The sequence below is a fragment of the Copadichromis virginalis genome, linkage group LG6 (assembly GCF_057382275.1).
Source record: "Copadichromis virginalis isolate Kocher_CV1m ecotype Utaka linkage group LG6, C_Virginalis_male_GT1.1, whole genome shotgun sequence".
NCBI classification, from domain to species: domain Eukaryota; kingdom Metazoa; phylum Chordata; class Actinopteri; order Cichliformes; family Cichlidae; genus Copadichromis; species Copadichromis virginalis.
Window position 1 is genome coordinate 7138094 of NC_140623.1, and position 27825 is coordinate 7165918.

General features: G+C 40.1%; 2 protein-coding genes across 6 annotated transcripts in view; one reads left to right on the forward strand and one right to left on the reverse strand.

Annotated features, from left to right (window-relative positions):
- LOC146707088 (uncharacterized) lies at nucleotides 1-27821 on the reverse strand. Of its 5 annotated transcripts, XM_085458420.1 has the most exons (3): nucleotides 27807-27821; nucleotides 15591-15711; nucleotides 1-988 (listed from the first exon to the last, which is right to left on the reverse strand). In XM_085458420.1, exons 2-3 carry the CDS (start codon nucleotides 15595-15597, stop codon nucleotides 114-116), a joined length of 882 nt encoding a protein of 293 aa, XP_085314546.1. In that variant the 5' UTR covers nucleotides 15598-15711; nucleotides 27807-27821; the 3' UTR covers nucleotides 1-113. The 5 variants fall into 5 exon arrangements, 3 of the variants coding, with proteins under 3 accessions (XP_085314546.1, XP_085314545.1, XP_085314547.1); XM_085458419.1 differs by lacking the exon at nucleotides 27807-27821 and having other exon boundaries at nucleotides 15591-15923; XM_085458421.1 differs by lacking the exons at nucleotides 15591-15711; nucleotides 27807-27821 and adding an exon at nucleotides 3529-3640.
- The window catches only part of LOC146707089 (CD48 antigen-like), a 33907-nt gene continuing 13060 nt past the window's right edge, over nucleotides 6979-27825 (forward strand). Inside the window, exon 1 of the mRNA XM_085458422.1 lies at nucleotides 6979-7073. Coding sequence (XP_085314548.1) covers nucleotides 7013-7073 — 61 coding nt within the window. The 5' untranslated portion in view covers nucleotides 6979-7012. The remainder of the gene's footprint in view (nucleotides 7074-27825) is intronic.

Consider the following 27825-nt stretch of genomic DNA (forward strand, 5'->3'; position numbering starts at 1 on the left):
AAAAAGGCAAATGTATTGATTTATTTATTGATTTGGTGTCGATAAAGTAACTATCTAAACTCTGTAACATTAAAAACAGTCAGAATCTTCTCCTTCACTCATGCATCGTTTCACTATAAAACAGTCACATCACATACATCCTGCTGAGGGGAGATTACAAGTGCAGTCTCTTCAGAATCTTCATCTTTATTTCCACCACTCATTCCTTCTGAATGACTTTGACCTTCATCACTTGAGGTACTCGTTTCATCCTCATCCTTGTCCTTGCTCTGGTTCCCCTCCTCTTCATTCTGTCTGTTTAGTGCCCTCTCCCTCAGATCATCCCCCTCCAAACTTGAGCAGTCATCCGAAGTGTCGCTGTCTTCCTCCTTGTGTTCTCCTTTTTCCTCGTTGCTTAGTTCATTATTAGCTCCTTCTCCACCCCTCCACACCTCTCCCTCATCTGCCTGTCCTCCTTCTGTGTCCTCCATGGCATCCTCCTCCATGGCATCCTCTGCTGGTCTCTTGTCCCCTGGCCAAAGCTGAACACCCTGGTGGTCCTCCAGGTTCCTGATCCAGGTTCTCAGCCTCTCCCTCACATCTAATAGGAACCTGGGCACAGAGCCGCTATGGCCGGACTGCTGGCACACGTGATGGAGATATGCCACAAGCACCATCAAAACCATGATGACCAACAGAATGACAATAAGCCAAATCTTCACTGCCTTTTCGGTTGTGGAGAGTGAGGAAGTTGTGCTAGGTAGAGCTGTATTTGTTGTACCTGATGGAACAACGGTTGTAACTGAATTGGATGTTGGGGAGGATGTTGTTGTGCTGTTTGTAGCTCCAGAGGGAGAGTGTGAATAGCCTAAAGTTTGAGTAGATGTCGTATTGTTCTCTAGAGTATAGTTTTGAGTGCCGGTAGCAAAAGATACGGGAATCAAGAGTATCAGTATAAACACTGACATAAGAAGGATGGCTTTGGTCCTCATGGTGACTCTGTAGATCACTAAAAAGACAAAAAGCAGAAACTGCAGTTAAAATGATGTGAATCACAAGAAATGACCTCAGTAGCTCTAAACTCAATGAACAACCTGTGAACAGATTTGTCAGGTAATGTTTCTTTAAACACTAAATGATTATTCAGTTTTGTTTATATAGTACCAAACCACAACAACAGTTGCCTCAAGGCGCTTAGTATTGTAAGGTAAAGACCCTACAATAATACAGAGAAAGCCCAACAATGACACTTTGGGAATGAAAAACTCCCTTTGAACAATCAGAAACATCTGGCAGAACCAGGTGACCAGTAGGGGCTGTGGGGAGGGAGATGGTCAACAGTGGGTGCCTCCCCTACTAAAGAAGCATGCCGTGGTGGAGAGCTGGAAAAAGAAGCAGCGGCAACAACAGGTAGACACTACAAAGGCACACACAGGAAGACGTGTGTGTAAAAACATAAACCCCACATTGTTTGCAATAAACAATTTCTGTAAATGTGCAGATGTGATTGTTTGCCAGCAACTTTCCTCTCTATTTGGAACTGTATACAGTAGATACAGCAGTACCTGTACTCTATAGCTCCATCCAGCAGGTAAATAGTTACATATTGTTAATGCACATATTTTAAATGTTTTAAAGAACTTCAATAACTCAATAGACTCAAGACATTTGCCTGAATATTTAAAAAAATGATTTATAATGTTTATTTTCATTCTTCCATGATATGACATTAGTGTCTCCTCACTGTGCAGCTGGTCTTTTTTCCTGCTACTTATCTCTTCTCCTGCATATTGCATTACCATTCTGAACATGTGTCTGTCTCGTGGTTACAGCGTCACCAGTTTGCTCTGGTTTTTCAGAGGTTTTTCTTTCCCACGTTACTGAGTGCTTGCTAAGAGGGGAACTTTGCATTACACTGTATACAACAGATGCATAGAGTCTGACAGATTGGAGATGAAACTACTTTAGCAGAGGTACAAAGGTGAAGAAGAAGCAAGAAATCTGCTATATTTAACATCATAAATGATAAACACGCTGTACAGTTACAGCAGCTGTGATTTAGCTAGAAGCCAGGCAAACAGGTTTTTCACTTGCATTTTATTTAGAATTGAACTATTGACATTATTAACATCATATTTTATAAACTGATATCTGAAAAAAATGTTCAGCTATGATTATGAGACACACACCTGTGTGAAGTGACAATCAGTCATGCTTGTATTAGTTACAGGAAGTATGCTGTCATAAGAGTTTTAGTTGCTTTTAGGATAATTAAAAATACAAGACTGACTGATGAAAAGCACACGGACACTCGCTGAAAACTTCACGAGGTACACCTGGTCAGCTGCTTGTTAATGCAAATCAGCAAATCACATGGCAGCAACTAAATGCATGTAGGAATGCAGTCATGGTCGAGATGACATCAGAACGGCGAAGAAAGGTGATTTAAGTGAATCTGGTTGTACTGAGTATTTCAGTAACTGCTGATCTACTGGGATTTCCCCATATAACCATGTCTACAGTCTACAAAGAAACTGGTCAGAAATAGAGCAGCAGCAGCTTCCTGTGTGAGAACGCCTTGTTGATGCCAGAGGTCAGAATGGCCAGGCTGTTTTGAGCAGACAGGAAGACAACTGTAATAACCTTTCTCTATTTGTGTTGTGTACTCTTCGTTGTGCATTTCAAAAAGAGCACCTTGGAATGCTAACACATGAAGCTTTAAGCAGATGGACAACAGAAAACCACACTGGCTTCCACTCCTGTTAGCAAAGAACAGGAAACTGAGTCTACAGTTTTTGTGAAGCCATGAAAACCGTTTGCACAGAACACTCCACTAATAACGAGAATGCCAAATGTTAAAGTAAAAAGGTTATATTTGCCCTGTTCACTGACTCACACTCGTTCAGGCTCAGGATGTGGTTAGTTCTGTGCACTCTGCATCTGTGTTTCACTGAAAAAACAGGAAATCGATTTTGCACCTATCTGCAACTTTGCAACAGCAACTGCAGTAATCAGGGGGTTTTCTAACTGGCACCTGTGAATTCTGACTGTTCTATACACAGGACTAATTGTTCTTTTCACTGACAACAAAGTGAGTTTCACTGCTTCAGTCCACTTCAGATCACTGAGATCTGCACGTGGCCCACCATGTTAAATATTTATAGTGTGGTCACTGTAATGAAGCTTTCATTGCAGTGACCACATTAGAGTTCCTCATGAATAATGACAGCTGCTGAACTCTTATGAATCTCTGTAAAAGGAAACTCCGTTTCAGTTTAGTTAAATCATCCCAGGACTGAAGCTGATTCTAGCCGCATGTTACATATTTTATTACCTTCAATTCAGATAGATTTCTCTCATACTGAAACACAGGAAACGTTTGTTCTTTGAGAATGAAGAACATTTACAACAGGTAGGCAGAAGACAAGGAGGTGAATAAATATGTCCAATAAAGAAATGAGTTAAAATAAATGGGAAACTTTATAATACCAGAAAGATACAATATTAAAAAGTAACAAACCAAACTAAAAACTGCAAGTATTTACTTACTCAGTAAATGAACAATTCAGTGAAGTAATGCCAAGCTCCCAAGAAAGACAGGATGTGAAGGAGGCAAAGTTATAGCTACGTATGTGAGAAGACTTAGAGAAGGGAAAGAAAGCAGACACTGAGGGTGGGTGGGGGAACAACAAAGATGAAGGCTTCAGAAAATAGCTTGCCACATGCTCTCATCTCACAGGTCTCATGCAGTCATTTGTCTAACTTTCCTTTTCTAGCATTCAAATGCAGCAGATATAAAATGCTAAAGACAGAAATTAAAGCTGCAAACACAGAGGGCAGATGACCTGTGCTACAGCTTGGGCGAGCTGTTGGTGATTATACGCACGCAGTCGTTTCTATAAAGCATGTGAAGTTTAGGACAGATTACATGATGTACAACTGTGAAATACAATGTGATGTCCTAGAATAAAACAGCCCTACAGGTCATGTTAATGTCCTAACACAGGGGTCAGCAACCTTTAACACCCAAAGAGCCGTTTGGACCCAGTTTCCACAGAAAAGAAAACACTGGGAGCAGCAAATACTTTTTGACATCTAAAATGAAGATAACACTGTTATTGTTTTTTACCTTTACGCTTTGTATAAACAACTAAATTGTGTTGCTTATGAAATCCATGAAGTGCTACAGAGAAAATTAAATTCTATTTATGTAATGAACACATTTTGAACTCTTAAAAAAATATAACAAACATGAATTAAAAAGCTGAACTTAAATTATTCATATAGCAAACAAAAACTGTAGTGAGCCGTCATCCTTATATCACCTTTGGGATTTTGCGGCCTGTAGCGGAGCTTTGACCTGAATTTTAAAAATAATTGGAAAAAATCAACTGAAAAATAAATATTTGCAAAATATCTGGATAAATATTTATTTTACATGGCTAATGTGTGTGTCGCAGTGTGGTCTGCAGTGCCGCTGCAGGGGAGGCACCTGAGCGGCATCCTGTCAGTCTGTGCTCTCTCTGCTGTTGTGTTGGTGTGTGTGGGCTGTGAGCTGGACAGCTACAGCCGGCTGTGTGGCTACAGCAACCATGTGTGTAAAGTGGTCAATCCGGTTGTTCAGTGATGATGCGACGAATCCTACTTCCGGGCCTAAAGTAGTCTGCGTTTAATATGGCTTTTGTGTTGTTAACATGTTTAATGTTTTGTATTTTCTTCTATTTGATCTCAAAAAGCTCCTAAAACAGTCAGTGATCACTGTTGACCTCCCTCGGCTTTTATTACCACTAATCATTTATTTAAGCTCAGTTTTTAAAACCTTAGGATGTAACTACAGCCCAGCCCATGCAGCAGTATATGAATGACTAACCTCGTATTGTGGATGGATTATCTCAGTTGTTCTCCTGGCTGAAGTTTGGTCCTTTTACAGCATCCTGCCATGCGATTACATTTGTTCCTGACCACCGAGAACACTCGCGTTAACTTTTATCGAGTGGAAAAAAAGTTAGCTTGTTTATATATTATGCTAACATAGCTGTGTCGCTAGCAGTCACGTAGCACATCATTATATACCAGCTAGCCCAACTTCAGTAACCCTACAAACGTCACTGCTGTTTAGTTTTCTGTCTTCATTTATGCTGGAAGTGATAGCAGAGCTGTACGTTTGAATTTGTTTCCAAAACCCCGCAGTCAGGACATGCTATATTGTATTTAGATAGAAGCTAGCGAGCTAACTCCCTGCTAACTTCTAACTCCGTTAAATGTCATAAATTCCGTTTTCATGGATGCCTGGATGTTAAACTCAATTGTTACACCTGGTAGAGCAGAACGCTGATCATTTTATTAAAGATGAAAGACTTTAGACAGTTTTTCAACTCTCAGTAATGCCATAGTGATCGTTTGATATATGGACCTGCAGCGGAGTTTAGACCCAGACACGGCTAATGACGTCAGACTGAACAACCGGATAAAGAAAAAAAGCATGTTCGTGCAAACATCATTTTTTTCCAAACCACGTGAAGCCGCAGTATAAAGACTAAAGAGCCGCATGTTGCCGACCCCTGTCCTAGGAGAAGGCCTGAAATAGTGAAACGAGAACATTTTAACCCTCGTGCTCATTGTGAAAATTTAGCATAAACATTGTTGAAATTGCTGTTCTTGGTGCTCCCTTAACAGACCACAACAAAATACAGTGCACTCACCACAAAACAAAGCATGTTGCTGCTACCTTTGAAATATCTCAGCTTGCATAGGAAATATAATGCCCATCCCTTCTTGTAACCAGCCTTTGTAAGCTTGTTGTCAGTCTAAACACCCAAACATACGACTTAAATCCTGTTCTGCCCTCTTCTTTCACCATCTCTGAAAGTCTTATGTAGCAGACGATTTCTCCCAAACCACACCATTAGTGCTCTGTACTCCTGCTACTGTCATAAATGCACAAGAGAGTTTCAACAGGTGGAGCAAGACTTTTCTCTGCATGTGAGCTGAGGCTACTGCAATGACATCTTGTGGCACTATGGAGGCGTTTGCTATCCCCATGTATGAGACCCACACATTCTCTGCATGTGCGTCTCTCAGCTTAAGCAGTGTCAGAGCGTAAATGGAGCGGATACACCAACATGGCTCCAAATTTACATCATTTCAAGTCACTAAATTAAAGAAGTTATTGTAATGATATAATGAATCCAACTCACAAAAGAAATGAGTAAAAAACACATTTCACTATTTTAGCTTCCTCGATGCTGCACACTGATTAGATATTTTATTTTAGGTTTCTGTAATGCGTCATCCACCACTATGCACGAGCTCTTTGATCAATTGTATTGTCTAGATGCATTCTCCATCATCCAGGTAAGTAAATCTCCAAAAGTTGATTGTGTTCATCTGGACGTAGCGTTTTCAGTGGGAGAAACGTTTCGTCACTCATCCAACTGACTTCTTCAGTCACCACCCACTGAAGGAACAATGATGAAGGAACTGTCCTCCCAACTGTCCTTCCAGGCCTTTGTTCCTTCAGTGGGCTAGTTTCAGTCATTCTGCAAATATATTGTTTATAAGGTTGGAAACCTGCAGTCAGCTGAGACTGAAGAAGTCAGTTGGATGAGTGACGAAACGTTTCTCCCACTGAAAACGTCCAGATGAACACAATCAACTTTTGGAGATCAATTATATTATTTGTACTAAAATATACATTTTCAATTGACTTTAACAAAAAGCAGAAGGAACAGTAAAGCTTGTTCTTATTTTTCTTTAAGATATCAAATTACAGTTTTTACTTGCATTCCTGAGCAGAAAAACATGTTTTATTGTTTGAACGTTATGCTTGATTAATGCCTGACTTCCCAGAGAAGTACCAGATTTCTAAAATTCATGTATGTCTTCTTGTTTTTATGACAGGTTGAAGGTTTCGGCTGCAGTATCACTGCCCACATCAGCAACAGGAAAAGTGCAGCTGCAAAGGCTGAACCAGAAGCAAATTTGTGGCAGTGACACCACACTCTCATCTCTCGTGACCCCACACTGTCAGAGGATGCATGTAAATGCATGCGGCATGGAAAAAACATATTTTTTCTTTGTTTGTTTCACAGCAGGTAAGCTTGCTTGTTTTTCTCATCAGCCAATCTTTTTGGTAAAATGGTTCTAGGAACCATATTATCTTGATATATACACAGTACAGCAGCTAAAATAACTATTGAACGCCACTTTTCCAAGTAAATACATTTCTAAAAGTGCTGTTGATATGAAATTCTTACCAGATGTCGACAATAATCCATCCAATCGACACATGCAAAGAAATCAAACCATATATGTCCATAAATTATGTGTAATAATGAGAAATGACACAGGAAGTATTGACATGCATACTCTGTGTAAAAGCCTTGTTGTTGGTGATGACAGTTTCAAGGGCTTGAGGGTCCTGAGCAGTATCTTAGCTGGGGTGGCTGTAGCTCAGGAGGTCTCTGTCTGCATGCCAAGTATCCTTAGTATCTAAGATACAAACCTCAAGTTGCTCTCTGATGCATCCATCACAGTATGAATGTGCGTGAATGTTAGTTAGTGAGCACTTAAAACCATAGAAGAAAGTGTGAATGACTGTGTTTGGGTGAATGTGGCATGTTATGTAAAGCGCTTTGAGAATCAGTCCATTTACCATTCCCACGACTGCACTCTTCTGGACAGAGATCTTGGATGTTATTCCTGGGATCTGTTGGAGTCACTGCACCGAGTGCTCCGATTACCATTGGGACCACCATTACCTTTACCCTCTACATTTTCTTGAGCTCGTCTCTGAGCCCTTGGTACTTCACCAGCTTCTCGTGTTCCTTCTTCCTTCCTTAACCATGTTGCTGTCATTCAGTATCACTACATCTATCATTACGGCCGTCTTCTTCTGTTCGTCTACCACCACTATGTCCAGTATATATACAGCCTGCACCTGGGGTCTTGCCTGGTGTGATAGACCCCAGCCTCTATGGATCTTGTGCTCAGAGCTTGTTGTTGTGCTGCCATGATGAAAAATCTATAGGCAGTTTTAGGTTTAGATCAACAAGTCATAAAGACAAGCATCCCACAGTAGTATCTATGAAATCGGCATTGAACAAATTTATAGAAAATCAAGTGTTTTAACAAATTGGAGTTTAAGAATTGATTTCAAGTCTTGTTTCTAACTTTGATGTTTAGTACAGAGATAATGGCTGCTATTTGCATGTGTACATTTAGTGCAGGCTACCATAAAACTTTCCATCTCATAGAAACATAGCACTCTGTGAATAGATGGCTCACAACCCCCCAAACATTGTGGTTAGCACCTTTTTTTTCTTTTCTTTTTCCAAATGTAGTATTTGTCTTTAGTCTACTGCATGTTACAAAGAATGTTTTTGTTCTATGTTGCTATTTAAAGTTCTGAAAGCTTAGAGGAGGGTTGTTTATGAATCCTGAAATCCTGCAAATGATTGGAGGACTGTTCAGAACTACATAAACTTGTGAAAATTCGGTGGGGTTTTTGTTACCGCTATGCAGAGTGTGCTTAAAAAAGAAAAAAGAAAAAGTATTTCATGATCCTCAGTATCTGTGTGTAGAAAATTACCCTCCAACTTGCTAAGAAACTACTAGATATCTAAACCAATTCTCTCTGGACGTTCGAACTCAGCTTGATCATTGATGAAGACTGTTACTGTGACCTGAAGGTTTATTGGCTTTACTTTCTACATTTTGTAATCGTATCACCAGACCTGCAGCTGATAGGTACCGACAGGCCAAGCGGAATGCGGCTCGGGTAGTGGCTGAAGCAAAAACTCGGGTGTGGCAGGAGTTCGGAGAGGCCATAGAAAAAGACTTTCAGACTGCCTCGAAGAGATTCTGGCAAACTGTCAAGCGTCTCAGTAGGGGAAAGCGGTGCTCTCAATTCAATTCAATTTTATTTATATAGCACCAAATCACAACAAAAGTCGCCTCAAGGCGCTTCACAGATACAGAGAAAAACCCAACAATCATATGACCCCCTATGAGCAGCACTTTGGCGACAGTGGGAAGGAAAAACTCCCTTTTAACAGGAAGAAACCTCCAACAGAACCAGGCTCAGGGAGGGGCGGGGCCATCTGCTGCGACTGGTTGGGGTGAGAGAAGGAAGACAGGATAAAGACATGCTGTGGAAGAGAGACAGAGGTTAATAACAGATATGATTCAATGCAGAGAGGTCTGTTAACACATAGTGAGTGAGAAAGGTGACTGGAAAGGAAAAACTCAATGCATCATGGGAATCCCCGGCACCCTACGTCTATTGCAGCATAACTAAGGGAGGATTCAGGGTCACCTGGTCCAGCCCTAACTATATGCTTTAGCAAAAAGGAAAGTTTGAAGCCTAATCTTGAAAGTAGAGATAGTGTCTGTCTCCTGAATCCAAACTGGAAGCTGGTTCCACAGAAGAGGGGCCTGAAAACTGAAGGCTCTGCCTCCCATTCTACTTTTAAATACTCTAGGAACAACAAGTAGGCCTGCAGAGCGAGAGCGAAGTGCTCTAATAGGGTGATATGGTACTACAAGGTCATTAAGATAAGATGGGGCCTGATTATTTAAGACCTTGTATGTGAGGAGCAGGATTTTGAATTCTGGATTTTACAGGAAGCCAATGAAGGGAAGCCAAAACAGGAGAAATCTGCTCTCTCTTTCTAGTCCCTGTCAGGACTCTTGCTGCAGCATTTTGGATTAGCTGAAGGCTTTTCAGTGAGTTTTCAGAACTTCCTGATAATAATGAATTACAGTCGTCCAGCCTGGAAGTAATAAATGCATGAACTAGTTTTTCAGCGTCACTCTGAGACAGGATATTTCTAACTTTAGAGATGTTGCACAAATGGAAGAAAGCAGTCTTACATATTTGTTTAATATGTGCATTGAAGGACATGTCCTGGTCAAAAATGACTCCAAGGTTCCTCACAGTGTTACTGGAGGCCAAGGTAATGCCATCCAGAGGAAGAATCTGCTTAGATACCATATTTCTAAGATTTTCAGGGCCGAGTACAATAACCTCAGTTTGATCTGAATTAAGAAGCAGAAAGTTAGCGGCCATCCAGGTCTTTATGTCTTTAAGACATTCCTGCAGTTTAACTCATTGGTGTGTGTTATCTGGCTTCATGGACAGATAGAGCTGGGTGTCATCTGCATAGCAGTGTAAATGTATGCTATGTCTTCTAATGATGCTGCCTAAGGGAAGCATGTATAATGTAAACAGAATTGGTTCTAGCACTGAACCCTGTGGAACTCCATAATTAACCTCAGTGTGTGAAGAGGACTCTCCATTTATATGCACAAACTGGAGTCTATTAGATAGATATGATACAAACCACTGCAGTGCAGTACCTGTAATACCTACAGCATGTTCTAATCGCTCTAATAGGATATTATGGTCGACAGTATCGAACGCTGCACTGAGGTCTAGCAGGACAAGCACAGAGATGAGTCCACTGTCAGAGGCCATTAGAAGATCATTTGTAACCTTCACTAAAGCTGTTTCTGTGCTGTGATGAGCTCTGAAACCTGACTGAAACTCTTCAAATAAACCATTCCTCTGCAGATGATCTGTTAGCTGTTTGACAACTACTCTTTCAAGGATGTTCGATATGAAAGGAAGGTTGAAGATTGGCCTATAACTAGCTAAGACTGCTGGGTCTAGAGATGCTTTTTGAGTAAAGGTTTAACTACAGCCAGCTTGAAGGCCTGTGGTACATAGCTGATTATTAGAGATAGGTTGATCATATTTAAGATCGAAGAATTAATTAATGGCAGGACTTCTTTGAGCAGTTTTGTAGGAATGGGGTCTAAAAGACACGTTGATGGTTTGGAGGAAGTAATTATTGAAGTTAACTCAGAAAGATCAATTAGAGAAAAAGAGTCTAACTTAACATCAATGGTACTAAGAGTAGCTGTAGATAATATTACATCTGTGGGATGATTATTGGTAATTTTTTCTCTAATGATAAAAATGTTATTTGTGAAGAAGTTCATGAAGTCATTACTAGTTAAGGTTAAAGGGATGGTTGGCTCAACAGAGCTCTGACTGTTTGTCAGCCTGGCTACAGAGCTGAAGAGAAACCTGGGGTTGTTCTTATTTTCTTCAATCAGTGATGAATAGTAAGATGTTCTGGCTTTGCGGAGGGCTTTCTTATAAAGCAGCAAACTATTTCTCCAGGCTAAATGATGATCCTCTAAATTTGTAACTCTCCAATTTACGAGTCATCTGCTTTAGGCTACGTGTTTGAGAATTATACCACAGAGTCAGGTACTTCTGATTAGAGGCCTTAGTTTTCACAGGAGCTACAGTATCCAGAGTCGTACGTAGTGAGGAAGTGAAATTATTAACAAGATAATCGACCTCTGTTGGGGTGGCGTTCAGATAGCTGCTCTGCTCTATGTTGGTACAGGGCATTGAAGATGATAACAGTGGGTGGATTATATTCTTAAACTTAGTTACAGCGCTTTCAGAAAGACATCTACTTTGATAAAGTCTACTCTCCACTGCTGTGTAATCAATTATTGTAAATGTAAATGTTATCAGGAAATGATCAGACAGGAGAGGGTTTTCAGGAAACACTGTTAAATGTTCAGTTTCTATGCCATATGTTAAAACAAGATCTAGAGTGTGATTAAAGTGGTGGGTGGGTTCTTTTACATTTTGACAGAAGCCAATTGAGTCTAATAACAGATTAAATGCCATGTTGAGGCTGTCATTTTTAGCATCTACATGGATGTTAAAATCACCCACAATAATTATTTTATCTGAGCTCAGAACTAAATCAGATAAAAAGTCTGAGAAATCAGACAGAAACTCTGTGTAAGGCTAAGGTGGACGATAGATGATAACAAGTAAGACTGGTTTCTGAGTTTCACAGCTGGGGTGGATGAGGCTAAGCATCAGGCTTTCAAATGAATTAAAAGTCTGTCTGGGTCTTTGGTTGATTAATAGGCTGGTGTGAAACCGCCCCCCCATTGCATATAATGGCTGATCAGACCACTTTGACACACAATGGGGATACTAAACAAAACACAATCATAAACAAAGAATGCAGCACAGTCTGGTTTGTTATTAAACTAAAGATCAAATAAGAAAATCAAAAGTATTGAATCCTAAACTCAATATCCAATTAAATGCTAATACTTTTTCTTTCAGGAGGTGGTGGTGCAGTCCAATTATCCTATTGTATTTAAGGGTAAGACGTAAAGAAACAAAGGTTAGTCAAAAGTCAAATTAACGAACTGGTGTGAATATGTAAGTAAACTAAATGTGCGTGCTTACAAATAGAACAAATTTATCCAAACCAGTCAATAAATTTATTGGAAACTAAAGTGTGTTAGTGTGTTCAAATGAAGAAATGAAAATACACAAGAGTTACCGACTTTAGTGTGGCCATGGGTTTGGCCATCACATGGTGCCTGTGTTCAGTTTAGGTGCTTCTACCTGTTGTTTTTGTTTTGTTTTTTGCTTTCCTGCTAATGTGTCATTGTCTTTCTTCTCGCTGGGTGCATGATCTTCAAACTCTATTATACATCCAAGCTGCTATGAGAAATCAGTTTTCCGTGCATGATGAATCTCACCCTCAGTGGTCTCAGTATGTCCTCACAGCCAGCGCCAGTGGAGCTACTCTGTGACCTCTCACTGGCACAGACGGAGGGTCTGTGCCAGTGAGAGTGCAAATGTTTGCAATATAAAAATAAATGAAAAATGTAAACATCTATGTTTAGTGAACTTTGCAGTGTTGCTCTGTGGTGCAGCTACGACACTGTAGCAAAGTTTACACACTATGTCTACTTGATCCACGTCTGACTCCGCGAACCCATAATGTTTCCACACCACTGAAGTTTTTTTACCCCTCTTTTCAACCAACGGCAGTCACTCTCCTCTCCAAATAACTTCTGCTTAGCTTTCCGAGCTTCCCTCGGGTCCTCTTAATTGTTGTGACACGTGTTCGAAATGCAGAGAGGTGCGCTCGATTTGCCACACGGAGCAGCGTGAGAGTAAAGCACGAGGGAGGGGCTAATAATCGGCTCAGTCATTTTTAATGATTGTTGAAAGCCCAGATCGTAATCGTGATTAAAATTCGATTAATTGAGCAGCCCTAAATAGGGGTCATCATTTTATCACCTCTAATATTTTTAATCATCTTTCTTTGCTGCTATTTTAAACATTGGTGATGCTTTTTTCCTGAACAAAGATGTAGAGATCATGGTTCTGTCATGAAACCGCTGTGCAGGCAGGAAAGGATCCAAAAGCAGACTTCACCAAGGTGTGACGTGAACTCCAAAATCCCAGCTTTCTTTGCTGGGAAAAGGCGATACAAAACTAAACTGGGAAATTCTAACTCACGAGGAAACACCGGGAGAGTGACACAGCCATGAGGGAGGATAAGACACGGAACTGAGGGAGACGCAGACATAAATGCACAGAAGGATCAGACGTGGAGCACACCTGACACAAATAAAGATAACAAAACAGGAGAAGAGCAAACACAACACGATGCACACTGATGGGAGACTATCAAAGTTAAATAGGAAGTACACTGGAGGGAGAGAGAGGACATGGAGGAACTGGGGGACGTAGATAAACATGACGAAATGAGGGGCAACGAGGCACAAGAACTCACACCACGATACAAACACAGACACACAGAGGGCAACAACACAGGGAGAAATCTAATAACTGAACTAACAGAACAACCCAGGCACTAAATAATAACAAAAGTAGACTTAACGTGATACAAAATGACATGAAGTACAAGAACACAAAACACTGGCTCAAATGGCCCAGAACCATGACAGGTGCATCCTTTCAATGACCACTGTTCACCCGTTTTAGACAGCAAACAGAAACATCTTTACCCTGTGTGAAATACAGCACGTGCTGTTTCAAGCGTAGTTGTCAGAATGTGGAACATTTGTGGATTTCCAAACTCCAGGTTCATCTTTGTCATCTTATATTCTTTTAATATGGTCAAAGATGTGAGGGCTACATATTTTTAAAATTGAATTTATCTTTAAACTTCAACACAATCAGAGACATCATTACACCTTTAAGCTCTTCTCTAACTGTTTACTGAAATGAAGAGTATTTTTTGTTAATAGCATTCATGATATCAGAGACGTTATTAGCCCTCCTCCTTGCTCTCTGACCACATGCCTTAACTGGCTGACAATCTCAAAGATCTTTGTATCAATATCTCTGAACACTCAACAACATCAGGCCTTTAATTTCTGGTTGTTTACCTAAACAAGCTGTTATTTAGCACTGACCCCTCCCACCTTCAGAATTTATCTCCAAAATATTAGAAAAAGTGGTGGCCAGCCAGCTTTCAGAGGTTTAAACTGCTCACAACATTTGAGATACATTTCAGTCTAAATTTCAACATGATATTTCACATTATATTTTAATGCATAGAGATACAGGTGAATATTCAACCCTTGTACACAGCAAATCCAGCATGTCCAAATTAACACTGTCGGATTTGATTTCAACACTATTAAAGTGTCTATATGGGTCCACACCAGAGAGTGTTAATTTAACTTTTTTTGGAGAGTTGGTACGTTAACTCTGATTTACACCAAATCTGTCTGGAGTTGATAATTTAACACTTGGTGTTAAGAGTTTATATATTAACTCTCAAAGAGTATTTTAGTTTAACTACGTAAGAGTTATCTTCTAATTCATTCTAAAAAGCAGGAATTTTACTGTTCTGAACTTCTAGAAATTTCTTTTGGAAATAAACATTTACTAAAAAGATGCAATGGTTTTTGAAAAACATTTATTCTGAACTGTGCACCACAATTTCAAAACATTTTCTGAAAGACGTAACAGTATACATGTTCTCACTTTCATTAGAATTTTGTTTATCAAAAGGTCTGACATGGTAAATGCAAATAACAGCATTCTCATCACTTATTTCTTCAATACAATATGCATGTCCTTCATTCATCCCTCTGTGGAACTTCAACGCACTTCTGCTCTCCCCCATATTCCATCTTCACAAGCATATCCTGTGCGGAGATTGAATAAAAATTAGTTGACACTAATTAATGGCACAAATAATCCAGTAAACAATTGCAGCACAGTAAAAAAAAAGGAATCCTCTTTGAGCCACTACTTGTGTAAAGTATTTTCCCAAAAGACAAGGACACAGGCAACAGGTAATACTGAACTAAATGTAAAACCTCAACCTTTTTCATTTTTACCTAAACCGTGTGCACAAAACTCTGGAGGGATCTATGCTAACGTAGAATCCAGTCAGGACGTCAGCTACTGCTGTTTGCTCGTGTTTTTTTTTATTTTTTATGGGCGATCGTTTTCAGGCTTCAAGTAGCACCATTATACCAACATTTCACATTCTAGACATTGTTTTAGGTGTATTTGACCAAACGTTTGACTGAAAATTCACATGCAAGCTTTTTTCAAGGCTGTGGTATTTGCCCGCAAACAATACCTTTCAGCTAGCTAAAACAGAATATTATGCTATCAGCGAGCAACATGGCTAATGCCTTCCACACAGCTTTGTCTCAACTCCAAAGAGCCACAGAAGTAAAAGCTCATAACAATAATTGAAACAATCTTTGAAAAAATGACTTACCAAGCATGGCAAACAACTCAAATATGTAGAGCAAAATGTTCTGAAACGGCTTCACTTCAGCTTCGATTGGAGCCGTGCTGGGGGCGGAGTCTGTGAATTTACTCTAGTGGTGTCATAGCCCCTGTAGGAGTTCAGAGTTAAGAGGTCAAGAGTTAATGTTTCCATTGTAACACCTCCAGATTTGACAGAGAAACACTCATTTTTAACACTCGATTTTAACTACTATCATTTTACACCTCAGAGTTACATTAAAAGAATGTGACTCTGCTTAGAGTAAAATTAACTCTACTTTTGCAAGAAGACTATTAACACCAAAACATTTAACACTTTTGAATTTGCTGTGTACCCTTGGAAGTCTCAGCTGCCTTTCAAAGTACCTGACTGAGAGACTTATATCTCAGGGTCGCAGCTCTGGCTGGCTTCTTCCTCTGTCACTCTCACTAAAGCTTTTCAGTTCCTGTTGCTAATTTTGTGTCCTCCTCTGCGACTCCATCTTGTGTTGAGCTGCTAGGTTCTGCACTGCTATCGTGTTTGCTCTGTACATCCTCCGAGTTTGACACACCCTGAATAACTAAGAAGTCTCATATCTTTTTTACACAGATGATGTTCAGCTGTGTTTGTGTTTCAAACACTAGAACATAGCCAAATTATCTGTCCTTCAAGACTGCATACATACTGCAACAGAGAAGAAGACATCAGAGGGTCTTCTTCTGCATTTAAAAAACAAGACCAACATTGGCCATTAGACACACAAACAGGACTAGTCCTGAGTTTTTAGCTGTACTAGGTCTTTGCAAGTATTTTTTCTGCATTTCTCTTTGATTACATTGATGCTGATGCACATATTATAGAAATGTGGAAGAATATACAAGAGAAACCAAAAGATACTTAAAGTTTGTAATTATTATTCTTTGAATGATTTGGGTAACTGTTTGTTACAGTTTTTCACGATTACTAAGACACATTCCTGGAAAGCTGCTCTCCTTTTCCCCAAACTGTGAACACAAAACCCAATTTTCAAGCTACATTCACAAAACCTCTGACTCTTCTTGCAAAACCAAACTTTCACCCTAAAACAGTTGAATTTGTGCTCAAAACTGAACTATGCCGTCAAATCATGCCTCAAGTCAATCTAAATTATATTCTCTACTGAGTAGTCACTAAACACTACATAGAAAGTAGTTTATGTTATGTTAATGAGAGTGCGGGGAGTGAGTTGGAGGGTGGGGTGGGCTGCTTTTAACTATGTAAAGCACTTTGTGCTACATTTTTTTTTGTATGAAAAGTGCTTTATAAATAAAGATTGATTGATTGATTTAATAAACTCAGCCGTCTGCTCCTTGCTATCTCAAATATAACAGGACACCGGAGTATATTCTCGAGCATCTGACACTTCTGATAATCAGCTGTCTGCTTGACATTTATTCAGCTGTGTAAAAACTATAACTTTAATCTCAGCCAAACCGATTTACTCAGGAACAAATAAAATACTGAAAAAAGTTATCTAAGTGACTTATATATCATGTTTAACCTGAGTAGCGAAAGACGGCGGTGGGTTTGAAAACGATTTGCCGGGAGTCCGGTGCTCTCACGGCTCTAGTGAGCCTCGCCCCCGGCTAACTATCGAGCTAGTGGGTAACAGACGTCTCCAAAAACGTCGGAGCGCTTTTGAAAATATGTGGTGTCCTGACAAACTGAGCAGATATTTGAGGTTTACACAGCTACATTCTCGCCTGAAAATATATTAAATGTTTATTTTGTGACCCAGAAAGAATAATAAGAGTAATATTAAAACTAACAGCTGCCGCCATGGGGGGGGTCACGTGGCCAAGCATTAAGATGGCAGCTTAGCGGGGTCGCTCTCAGGACAGTGTACAAACTTTCTATAAAAAACCCTTGCATATGCTGTTAGTGTGGTCTGGAATATACGGCACTGACATGTCAAAAGCTTCATCTGTGAAACAGTGTGACATCTTTACCCGAAGACGCAAGACAGGCGCTATACCATCAACGTCCGACACAGATGCTAACATGGCTAGCATAGCCGAGGTTTTGGATGAACTCAAATCACTCCGGTCAGATTTTGGAGCCAAGTTGGACAGCATCGATATAAGACTGACTGGGATGGCGAGCGCAGTGACTGCACTGGAGGGTAAAGTCTCGGAGGTAAAGCAAGACATATTGAACCAGGGGGCTCATATCGAAGAGGCCGAAGCCCGCATTGCCGAAGTTGAAAGCACACTTGAGAAAACAGAAACGTCACTGAACTCGGCTATCAAACGAATCGCACTTCTTGAAGCCAAAACAGATGATTTGGAAAACCGCGGACGACGAAAGAACCTGCGCATCTTCGGCATAAAAGAGGGAGCAGAAGGGCAACAATCACTCTTCGACTTTATTAACATCATGCTACCTAAGTGGCTGGGGCTAGCGCCCGACAAGTCATTCACACTGGAGCGAGTGCATCGCACGCTTGCCTCCGGGAAACCAAACCAGAGCAGAGCGGTGCTTATTCGTTTCTTAAAATTCCGAGAGAAGGAACTGGTATATCGGGAAGCAAGAAAACAACAAATTACACATGATGGGGCCAAGATCACATTTGCACAGGATCTGTCTGCGGAGACGGTTCGGATCCGACGGGGATTTCACCCGGTTGTCAAACTGTTTATTGATATCAATGCCTTCCGTGGATTCCAGCACAACCCATGCAGACTCAGAATCCTGTACGGTGGGAAGATCCACCTCTTCTCAACACCTCAAGAAGCCGAAAAATTCTACAAGAATCTGCCGAAGGAAACAGCAGAGGATGCTCATCACCAGTGAGTTGGTTAAACAACAGGTTAACCATTAAGACACTCCATAAGACTGCCTCTGCTTCAACATAACCGACCAGTAATTGAGTCACTGATAAGAGACAGATAAAATTTTGAGCTCGAATTTATGTGGGACTTATGTTACCATAACTGGGCGTTTTTAAGTGCATATTCGTTCTAAGTTTGATTGCAATCGTTTTTGGGTTGTATATTAACAGCTGAACCTCACCTAAGTCTTTTTTTTGTTTTGTTTTGTCCTACCAAGGGTAAACTTTACTTTATTATGGGGGAAGAATCAGTATCATTATATGGTTAGTGTACACTGTCTGATTTATGGGGTTTTGGAGAGGTCGCGTTGACTAGTTACTCCTCAGTGATGTGGATTAACGCCCTCCAAATAATTTGTTCAAGGGAGGGGGGAGACATTTCCAACAAGGAAATGCAAATGTTCAATCAGAAATTGTTTACAAGTTCTTTATCTGGTATGTGTGAGTGTGTGAATGTATGTGCAAACCTGCTTCTTCAATTTTTCCTTTACTTTGTTTATTTAAGTGAACAGTCTGACAATATTTTATGGAGAGGACAACTAAAGAGAACATTTTGAAGGTTAACATTACGACCTGGAACGTTAGGGGGATACGGAAGTTAGCTAAACTGAAACACGTATTAAACCGACTAAAACATTTTAACTCTAGGATTATTTTCCTACAGGAATCTCATCTTACTGCATCAGAGATACATTTATTAACCAAAAGATGGCAGGGTCAGGTATATTTCTCTTCTTTTACTAGACATGCCAGAGGAGTCATTACTCTTATACATAAGTCAATCCCATTTCAAACTACGAGGGTGATTACAGATCCAAACGGGAGATATGTAATTGTGCAGGGCCGTATCTCCATGTTAGAAATAAACCTGATAAATATCTATGGCCCCAACGAGGATAACCCATCCTTCTATGAAAATCTATTTCTCACAATATCAACCTTGGAGGGCCTTTATATCATAGGAGGGGACTTCAATTGCGCCCTGGACCCTAACCTGGATAGGTCGTCTCAAACTGACACTACTCATACCCAGACTAGAAAAATACTTTTTAACTATATGAAAGATTTGAGATTAAATGAGGTCTGGAGAACAAGGAATCCAAATAACAGGGAATTTTCATGTTATTCTAGTTCGTATCAAAGTCATTCGCGGATAGACTACTTTCTTATCTCTACAGAGTTATTACCTTGTGTTGAGAACTGTTGGTATAACAGTATTGTGATTAGTGATCACGCAGCAGTATGTCTATCAGTTAGATTGGGCGAAGTTGATCAAGGTGTAAAGCGATGGAGGATGCAAACATTTTTGTTAAAGGACCCATCATTTGTCAAATTTATAGAAACTTGCATTGATCAATATTTTCAAATAAATAAAGATGAAACCACAGCTAGTATTAGGTGGGAAGCATTTAAAGCTTACATAAGAGGGGAAATTATAAGCTACAGTAGCAACAAGAGTAAGCAATATAACCAAGAATTAAAATCATTAGAAAGGCAAATTAAATCTAATGAAACAGAATTTTACCAGAGCAATGATCCCACTAAACTAAACAATCTGACTATTCTAAGAGCCAGGTATGATAAATTAACAGCAGAGAAAGTGGCAAAAAGTTTAATGTGGACCAAACAATTATTTTATGACCAAGGAGAGAAGGCAGGAAAATTATTGGCCTGGAGGATAAAAAAGATGCAAGCAGAAAAGGCCATCACCCACATAAAGTCCAAATCGGGTATTATAACAACAGACCCTTTAAAAATAAATGAAAATTTCAGAGAGTTTTATCAATCTTTATACCAATCTGAATATACGGGAAACAGAGAAACACAAGATGCATTTCTTGATCAGTTAAAATTTCAAACCCTCTCAGAAGAGGATAAAACAGCCCTTGATAGTCATTTAACAATAAAAGACCTGTCAGAAGCCATAGACGACCTGAATAGCGGTAAAACGCCTGGTCCTGATGGACTTCCAATGGAATTCTATAAAACATTTAAAAATAAATTAATACTGCCACTTCTTAACATGTATGAGGAGTCATATAAGTCCGGAATACTCCCAGACTCACTGAGATTAGCTACAATAACCCTTTTATTGAAACCAAATAAGCCTCCGACTGAATGCTCCTCTTATAGGGGAATTAGTCTTATGGGATGTGATACGAAGATTTTGTGTAAAGCACTCTCTAGAAGACTAGATAAATGTGTGCCTAATTTGATAACAGACGATCAACAAGGTTTTGTTAAAACGAGACAAGGCTATCATAATATAAGACGTGTCCTCAATGTACTTTATGAGAAAAACAATAGGGAGGACACTGCGCTGCTATCACTAGATGCGTGCAAAGCCTTCGATAGAATAGAATGGAATTATCTCCTACAAGTGCTCCCCAGATATGGACTAGGTGAAACATTCCTGAAATGGATCCGATTATTGTATACACATCCAACAGCACAAGTTTTAACTAATAATAACGTATCAAAACCCTTTAATTTACAGCGATCAACCAGGCAGGGCTGCCCTCTGTCACCAATTCTCTTTGTGTTAGCAATAGAACCTCTGGCCATAGCTGTGAGAGCAAATGCAGGAATATCAGGGACAAGAATTGGAGGAAGAGACCATCTAATTTCTTTATTTGCAGATGATATTATATTTTTTTTGACTAATCTGAAAGATAGTATCCCTAATTTAGTAACATTAATAAAAACATTTGGAGAATTTTCAGGATACAAAATTAACAATTCTAAATCAGAATTAATGTTTCTTAATGAGGAAGAAAGAATAAGCCCTGTGGTGGCCACCCCATTTAAGACAACTACAACAGGCTTTAAATATTTAGGCATTAGGATCACTCCAAGCCTCAAGGACATAACCTCAATAAATTATGATCCCCTTGTAGGAGAGGTCACGGAAATGCTAAACCGTTGGACAAACCTGCCTGTATCTATGATAGGCCGGATAAATATCCTAAAAATGACAATTTTACCCAAATTTTTATATTACTTCCAAACACTTCCGTTGCCTCTACCAACTTCATTTTTTGACAGTTTAAACAAACTATTTAACCAATTTATTTGGAATAATAAGAAGGCAAGGCTCCGCTTACAACTACTTTACTTGCCCTATGAAAGAGGAGGTCTCCAAGTCCCCAACCTCAGATGGTATTATATGGCTGCCCAACTAACATCAGCCACCCATTATTTCTGCCCAACAACACCTCCAGCCTGGGTTGACATCGAGCAAAAATCTGTTCCAGATCTTCCCTTACACACTTTTCTATATTCTTCAGACACTAAGATATTAAAAAAAACTACAAGGAACCCTTTCTTGAAAAATACAATTATAATTTGGCATGCAGCTCATAAATATGTGGGCGATCCTCCATCGCTTTCGCGATTTACCCCTATTTGGGGAAATGAAAAGTTCACGCCTGGTAAAAGTGATGGGGGATTTAAAATATGGAAAAATAAAGGCATTCAAAAAATTAAAGACCTATATGCAGATGGCATGCTGCTCACATTTGATCAGTTGTGTAAAAAATATTTAATACCCCCAAAGCATTTTTTTAAATATTTACAATTGAAAAACTATTTGTCATCAAAACTGCAAAGGATTGCTGAACTTCCACCATTGACAAAAATAGAGGAGGTATGTGTTAAGAATACAAAAGGGAAAGGTTTTCTCTCTATATATTATAATTTACTGGTGCTTTCCTCCAAAGACTCAGCAGCAGATAAACTGGATGCTTGGAGAAGGGAGATCCAAGAGGACATAGATGAAAATGACTGGAACCAGGCTTGCTTAAAAGCACAAAAACAAACAATAAACACACGCTTTAAACTACTGCAATATAAATGGCTCATGAGAACCTATATAACACCTGTCAAGCTTCATCATATGTCCAATGATATTCCGGACATCTGTACTAAATGTCTAGTTGAAAAAGGAACTCTTCTTCATTGTCTATGGGAGTGTCCTAAAATCCAGGACTTTTGGAAAGATGTTATCAAATATCTGTCTGAAGTGTTTAAGGTAAAAATCCCTTTAATAGGAAAACTCTGTGTACTTGGAATATATCCAAGGGAATTTAAGCAATCGGGGAAAAAAACTAAATTACTGGACTACGGACTACTTCAAGCCAGAAGAGCCATTGCGCTATGTTGGAAGAGTATGGATGCTCCCTCCATGGGACTCTGGAAGAAGGAAATTGCAATCTCTCTAGGCCTGGAAAGACTGACATATATTGCCAAGGGCAAACAATGGGACTTTGTGAATATGTGGAAGCCATATATGACTATTTTAGGGAGTGGAGGTGAAGGACATTTATGAACAAAAAGGAAAAGAAGAAGGAAAGGAGGGGAGAATCTTGTCTATCCTAACCCATTGTATTTTTGTATTGCTGTGAGAACTATGCTCATTTCTACATTTGAATGTGATGTAGGCAGGTTTGATGTATGGATGGATGTGTGAATGTGAGGGTGTTCAACATTTGTTTGTATTGTACTATAAAAAATTTCAATAAAAATATATGGAAAAAAAAAAACAGCTGCCGCCATTGTTGGAAACTGAGCAGGGCCGCGCTATGAATTCTGGGACACAGCTTCTTCTTCTTCGGGGTTTAACGGCAGCTGGCATCCTTGTACATGCAGTGCTGCCATCTTCTGTTTCAGTCTGTTATTACACTCTTAAATCCTGCTACTTATTCCTGCGTCTTTTGTGATCTTACAAAGCTTCAAACGACGCATCGACTGTTAAATTAGTCGTTGACGATTTTGATAGCCGACGTAATCGTGACTAGTCGACTAATCGTGGCAGCCCTACATGATTCCAAACATTTTTTACAAATAAATAACTGCAAAGTGGGGTGTGCGTAATTAATCAGCCCCCTGAGTCAATACTTTGTAGAACCACCTTTTGCTGCAATTACAGCTGCCAATCCTTTAACGTATGTCTCTACCAGCTTTGCACATCTAGAGACTGAAATCTTTGCCCATTCTTCTTTGCAAAACAGCTCCAGCTCAGTCAGATTAGATGGACAGCATTTGTGAACAGCAGTTTTCAGCTCTTGCCACAGATTCTCGATTGGATTTAGACACTTAACTATCTTTTCAATAATTTTTGAGATAAAAGGCAGTTTGGAAATAGGTCTGTAATTTGCAATAATATCAGGATCAAGAGCAGGTTTCTTGAGTAGAGGCTGATTCACTGCATGTTTAAGATTGACAGGTACAACACCAGAGGACAGACTACTATTTACAATGGATTGTACAGCTGATGCTATAGTGAGAAAAACCTCTTTGAAAAATCGAGGAGGGAGAGCATCATAAGGGGAACCTGAGGGCTTCATGTGAGCAACCAACTCCTGCACGCAGAGCAAGGAAACTGGCTCAAACCTGTCAAAGACAGCAGAACTAGGGACAGGGGTAGAAGGGTCGAGAACGGACTGGGAAGTCTGCGCTTTGACAGATAGCACTTTATCAATAAAGAAGTGCAGGAAGTTTTCTCAAGTTTCCTGAGAAGACTCGACACCAGCAGTCTGTGGAGCATGAAGGACCATGTCAATAGTCTTGAATAATAGCAGCAAAATGTTTCCTCTTAGCATCTTTTACAGTCTTCTGGTAGGAATTCCAGTAGTTTTGTAATATTTGGTATGACACCTGCAGTTGATCCTTCTTCCATTTACGTTCAGCTCTCCTACACTTTCTTCTGGCAGCCCGGGTGTCTTCATTCAGCCAGGGTTCAGATTTGGCTTTTACTTGCCTAAGCTTAAAGGGGGCCACCGAATCTAAAACAGTTTGGCAGACTGAGTACTCAGCTCTTCTGGAATCAGGAAGGTTGCAGTTCTGATTAAAAACAATAGAGAACTGACCAGCAGAGGAAGGATTAAAAATACGACAGCACCGAGCAACAACAGAAGGAGGATTAACTTTGGTACAAGAAAGGGAAACCTCAAACAAGACAGGCTTATGATCCGACCCTACAATGTCACAAACCTCTAAGTTAGAGACAGGTAAATTGTGAGTTAAAACAAGATCCAACGTGTGCCCATATTTTTGTGTAGGCACAGACACAGGTTGCACAAGATCAAAAGAGTCAATAAGATTTAAAAAGTCCTTTGCCATTGGCTTGTCAGGGCAGCACACATGAATATTGAAGTCCCCAACAATAAGGACATGATTGTATTTTGGCATAATTTCAGCCAACAGATCAGAAAAGTCATTTAAGACGTCCTTATTGTATTTGCGGAGTCTGTAAACCACAGCACAGAGCACTGTGTGAGAGCGACCTAGCTCAAACATACTCAGGTCAAAGCTACTAGGTGATGTTGATAAGGGCAGTGGTTTACATTTATACTGCTTCTTAAAAACAACCGCTAGTCCTCCTCCTCTGCCTGATATTCGAGGAGAGTTTAAAAAGCAGCAGTCATCTGGTAAAAGATCTGTGAAAGCACTGGACTCACCGGCCCTCAACCATGTCTCAGTTATACAGAGGAAATCCAGTCCTTGGGTCATAAATAAATCCCTTGCAATAAAAGTTTTATTACTCAGCGATCTAGTGTTCACCAATCCAAACCTGGTGGAGGTCAGCGTGTTCGTGGCTGACAGCGAGACCCGACACAGCAACCGCAGGTTCTATAGGTTCGCACTACGCCGACAAAGATGAGGGAAAATCCTTCGCGGCTGGGACATCTGATCCGAGCCAACAACGGGCACCAGCCAGGCATCGATGGGCTCCAGAGAGCGCGGAGAAAAGACATTGTGAGGCACAGATCCATGTTCGTTCCAAGAAGCCGGGGAAGAGCGCACCAAGTACGCCTTAAGTTTCACGAGCAGACCGCTGCATTTGCCCTGGCATCTGAAACGCTTTCGCCGTGAGGCCAGGATCCGAAAAAGGTTAGCTGGTAACCCAGATAGGAATGGAGGTAACGTCTTATGTCCAGTATAAGTTGCATTGGTAAGATCACTGGCAACTAGTCGGAGGTCCAGCAGAGTTTGGCGATTGTACATTAAAAGAGAGTTGACTCTAGCAATAAAAAAACAACACAAACAAACACAACAGGGGAAGAGGCAGATGGCGAGCCACACACACTGGCGCCATCTTGTAACTGTTGTCAACATTTACATACTATGATGTGAAAAAAGGTAACTACCTGTGCTCTTCTCTAAATGTTTGGATTATGGTGGACACGGTGAATCTACTGATGTTTGGTTGTACCCTTAGTCCGGCCTCCTTCATTGTCATACCATGGACAAGAACATGGTCAATCACAGTAGCTCTGATTTACAGTTTTTTCTGAATGCTTAAACACTAACTGTGATTCCTGTAGCACAATCTCTAAAACTATTCAGACTTATAGCAAAACCACTCACTGAGTTTGCAAAACTAAAAGCACAAAAACTGCTTTGCACTCAGTTTGCAATTTTGTAACACACACTTTGCAAAACTGTAGGCACAATTCACTGCACAACACTCAATTACCAAATTTCCAACACACTCCTAGCAAAAGTATACACATGTATGGCTATCATTAACACTAATTTGCCAACTGTCTGGCACACTTTCACATGTGAAAACTTCTTTAGATAATTAGTTCACTTTGCAATCAGCCTAAGCACTATAATACAGGTAAGCTGTGTGTGCGGAGTACAATGGAGGGAGCAGGAAGAGTGAGAAGTAGAGGAGGCCGAGGAAGAGGACGTGGAGGTGAAGAAGTAGGATGAAGAGGACGACAAGGACAAGGAGGAGCAAGAGGAAGACGAGGAGGGGGGAGAGGAAGATGAGGAGGGGGGAGAGGAAGGGTAGGAAGAGTAAGAAATAGAATTGCTGATGACATCAGAGCTACAATAGTGGACCATGTAATCAACCGTGGAATGACCCTGAGGGTAGCTGGCCAACGGGTCCAGCCTAACTCGAGCCGCTACACTGTAGCAAGTACCATAAGGACATCTTGAAATGAGAATCGGTTAGTACAGTCACTTCGCACAAAGATTTGTAGCACTGCCATATGCCAATGAGAAACACACCAATACCATTGATGTAAAAATACTGAAATTGTTACTTTACAGAATTGCTAGATGACCAGATGCTGGGGCAGAGGAAGCATGTTCACTGCAGACCAAGTAACCCATATAGTCATTATGGCGATTGCAAATAATCCTATACTTGGGAATAAACACTTGTGTTTGTTTTGATGTGTTTGAATAAACACCAGTACTTGAAGTTTGGATCCCTCTATGCTTATGGATCTATGACAGAAGTATGAGCTCAAACTGACATAGCCTACCTTGTGCACAGAGAAAGCAAAAGCCAGATGTGTTTTGTATTCATACCATCAGTGTGCAGTTGGCGCATTGTGTGCTTAGTAGATGATGGCTTGTGTGTACTGTTTGATACGGAAACACCATTTTTACGAAGGTGTGAAGAGTTAATCTAGCTGTGTTTGCTTTTGCAAGAGAACTACAATGTTTTGATGATTGGGTGACAGGTTTTCTTATTTGTGTGAAGAGTTTTGCAAAATTAGCCAATAGTTACAAAAAATGTGCTTAAGCAATCAGAAAAAACTGTAATCTGATATCACATCATTAGCCACAAGTGTGATAAATTTTGAGTTGTTGTGTTCAACTGGTAAATGGACTGGTTCTTATATAGCGCTTTTCTACTCTGTCTGAGCACTCAAAGCGCTTTATACTACTAATTCATTCACCCAAACACACAAGCACTTTTTTCTGAGCTAAGTAGTCTACCATTCACACTCCGATGGATGCATCGGAGTTAGCATCCCTAGGCAAGATGCTAACACCATGTGGCAAAGGAGAGCAACATGGTGTTAGCATCTTGCCTAGGGATATTTGGCATGCAGACTGGGATCGAACCACCAACCTTCTGGTTAGTGTCTGACCTGCTCTGCCACCTGAGCTACAGTGTTTGACTTTTTCCACCTGTGCTCACCATTATGCAACACAGGTGCATCACAATGACAATGTGTTGACAAGATGTGTCTAAACAGATGAAAAGTGCTTATGGTTTTGCCAAAAGAGTGACTGATTCAATAAGTGGGTTCAGGCAATAGGGTTTAGTGTTTTAGCAATCGAGAAAAACTGTAAGTTACTTGCAAATTCAAAATAGTGCAGTACCCACTGAAGGTCAAGCTTTGTGCACAGTTGTCGAATGACACAGGAGAGATTTTGAAGCCTGAAGCTGCAGTAATTGCTTCTTAGTCCAGAGTCAGTCAGTGTTATTACAAACAATCTTGCATCCCATTTTAAAACAAATTTAATGGTGTTTTGACTTATTTATTGTTATTATTAATCAGTGATGATTTTTTACTGTGGTAAAAACAACAGGAAAGGTGATTTACCTGTATGACCTCTTCAGCA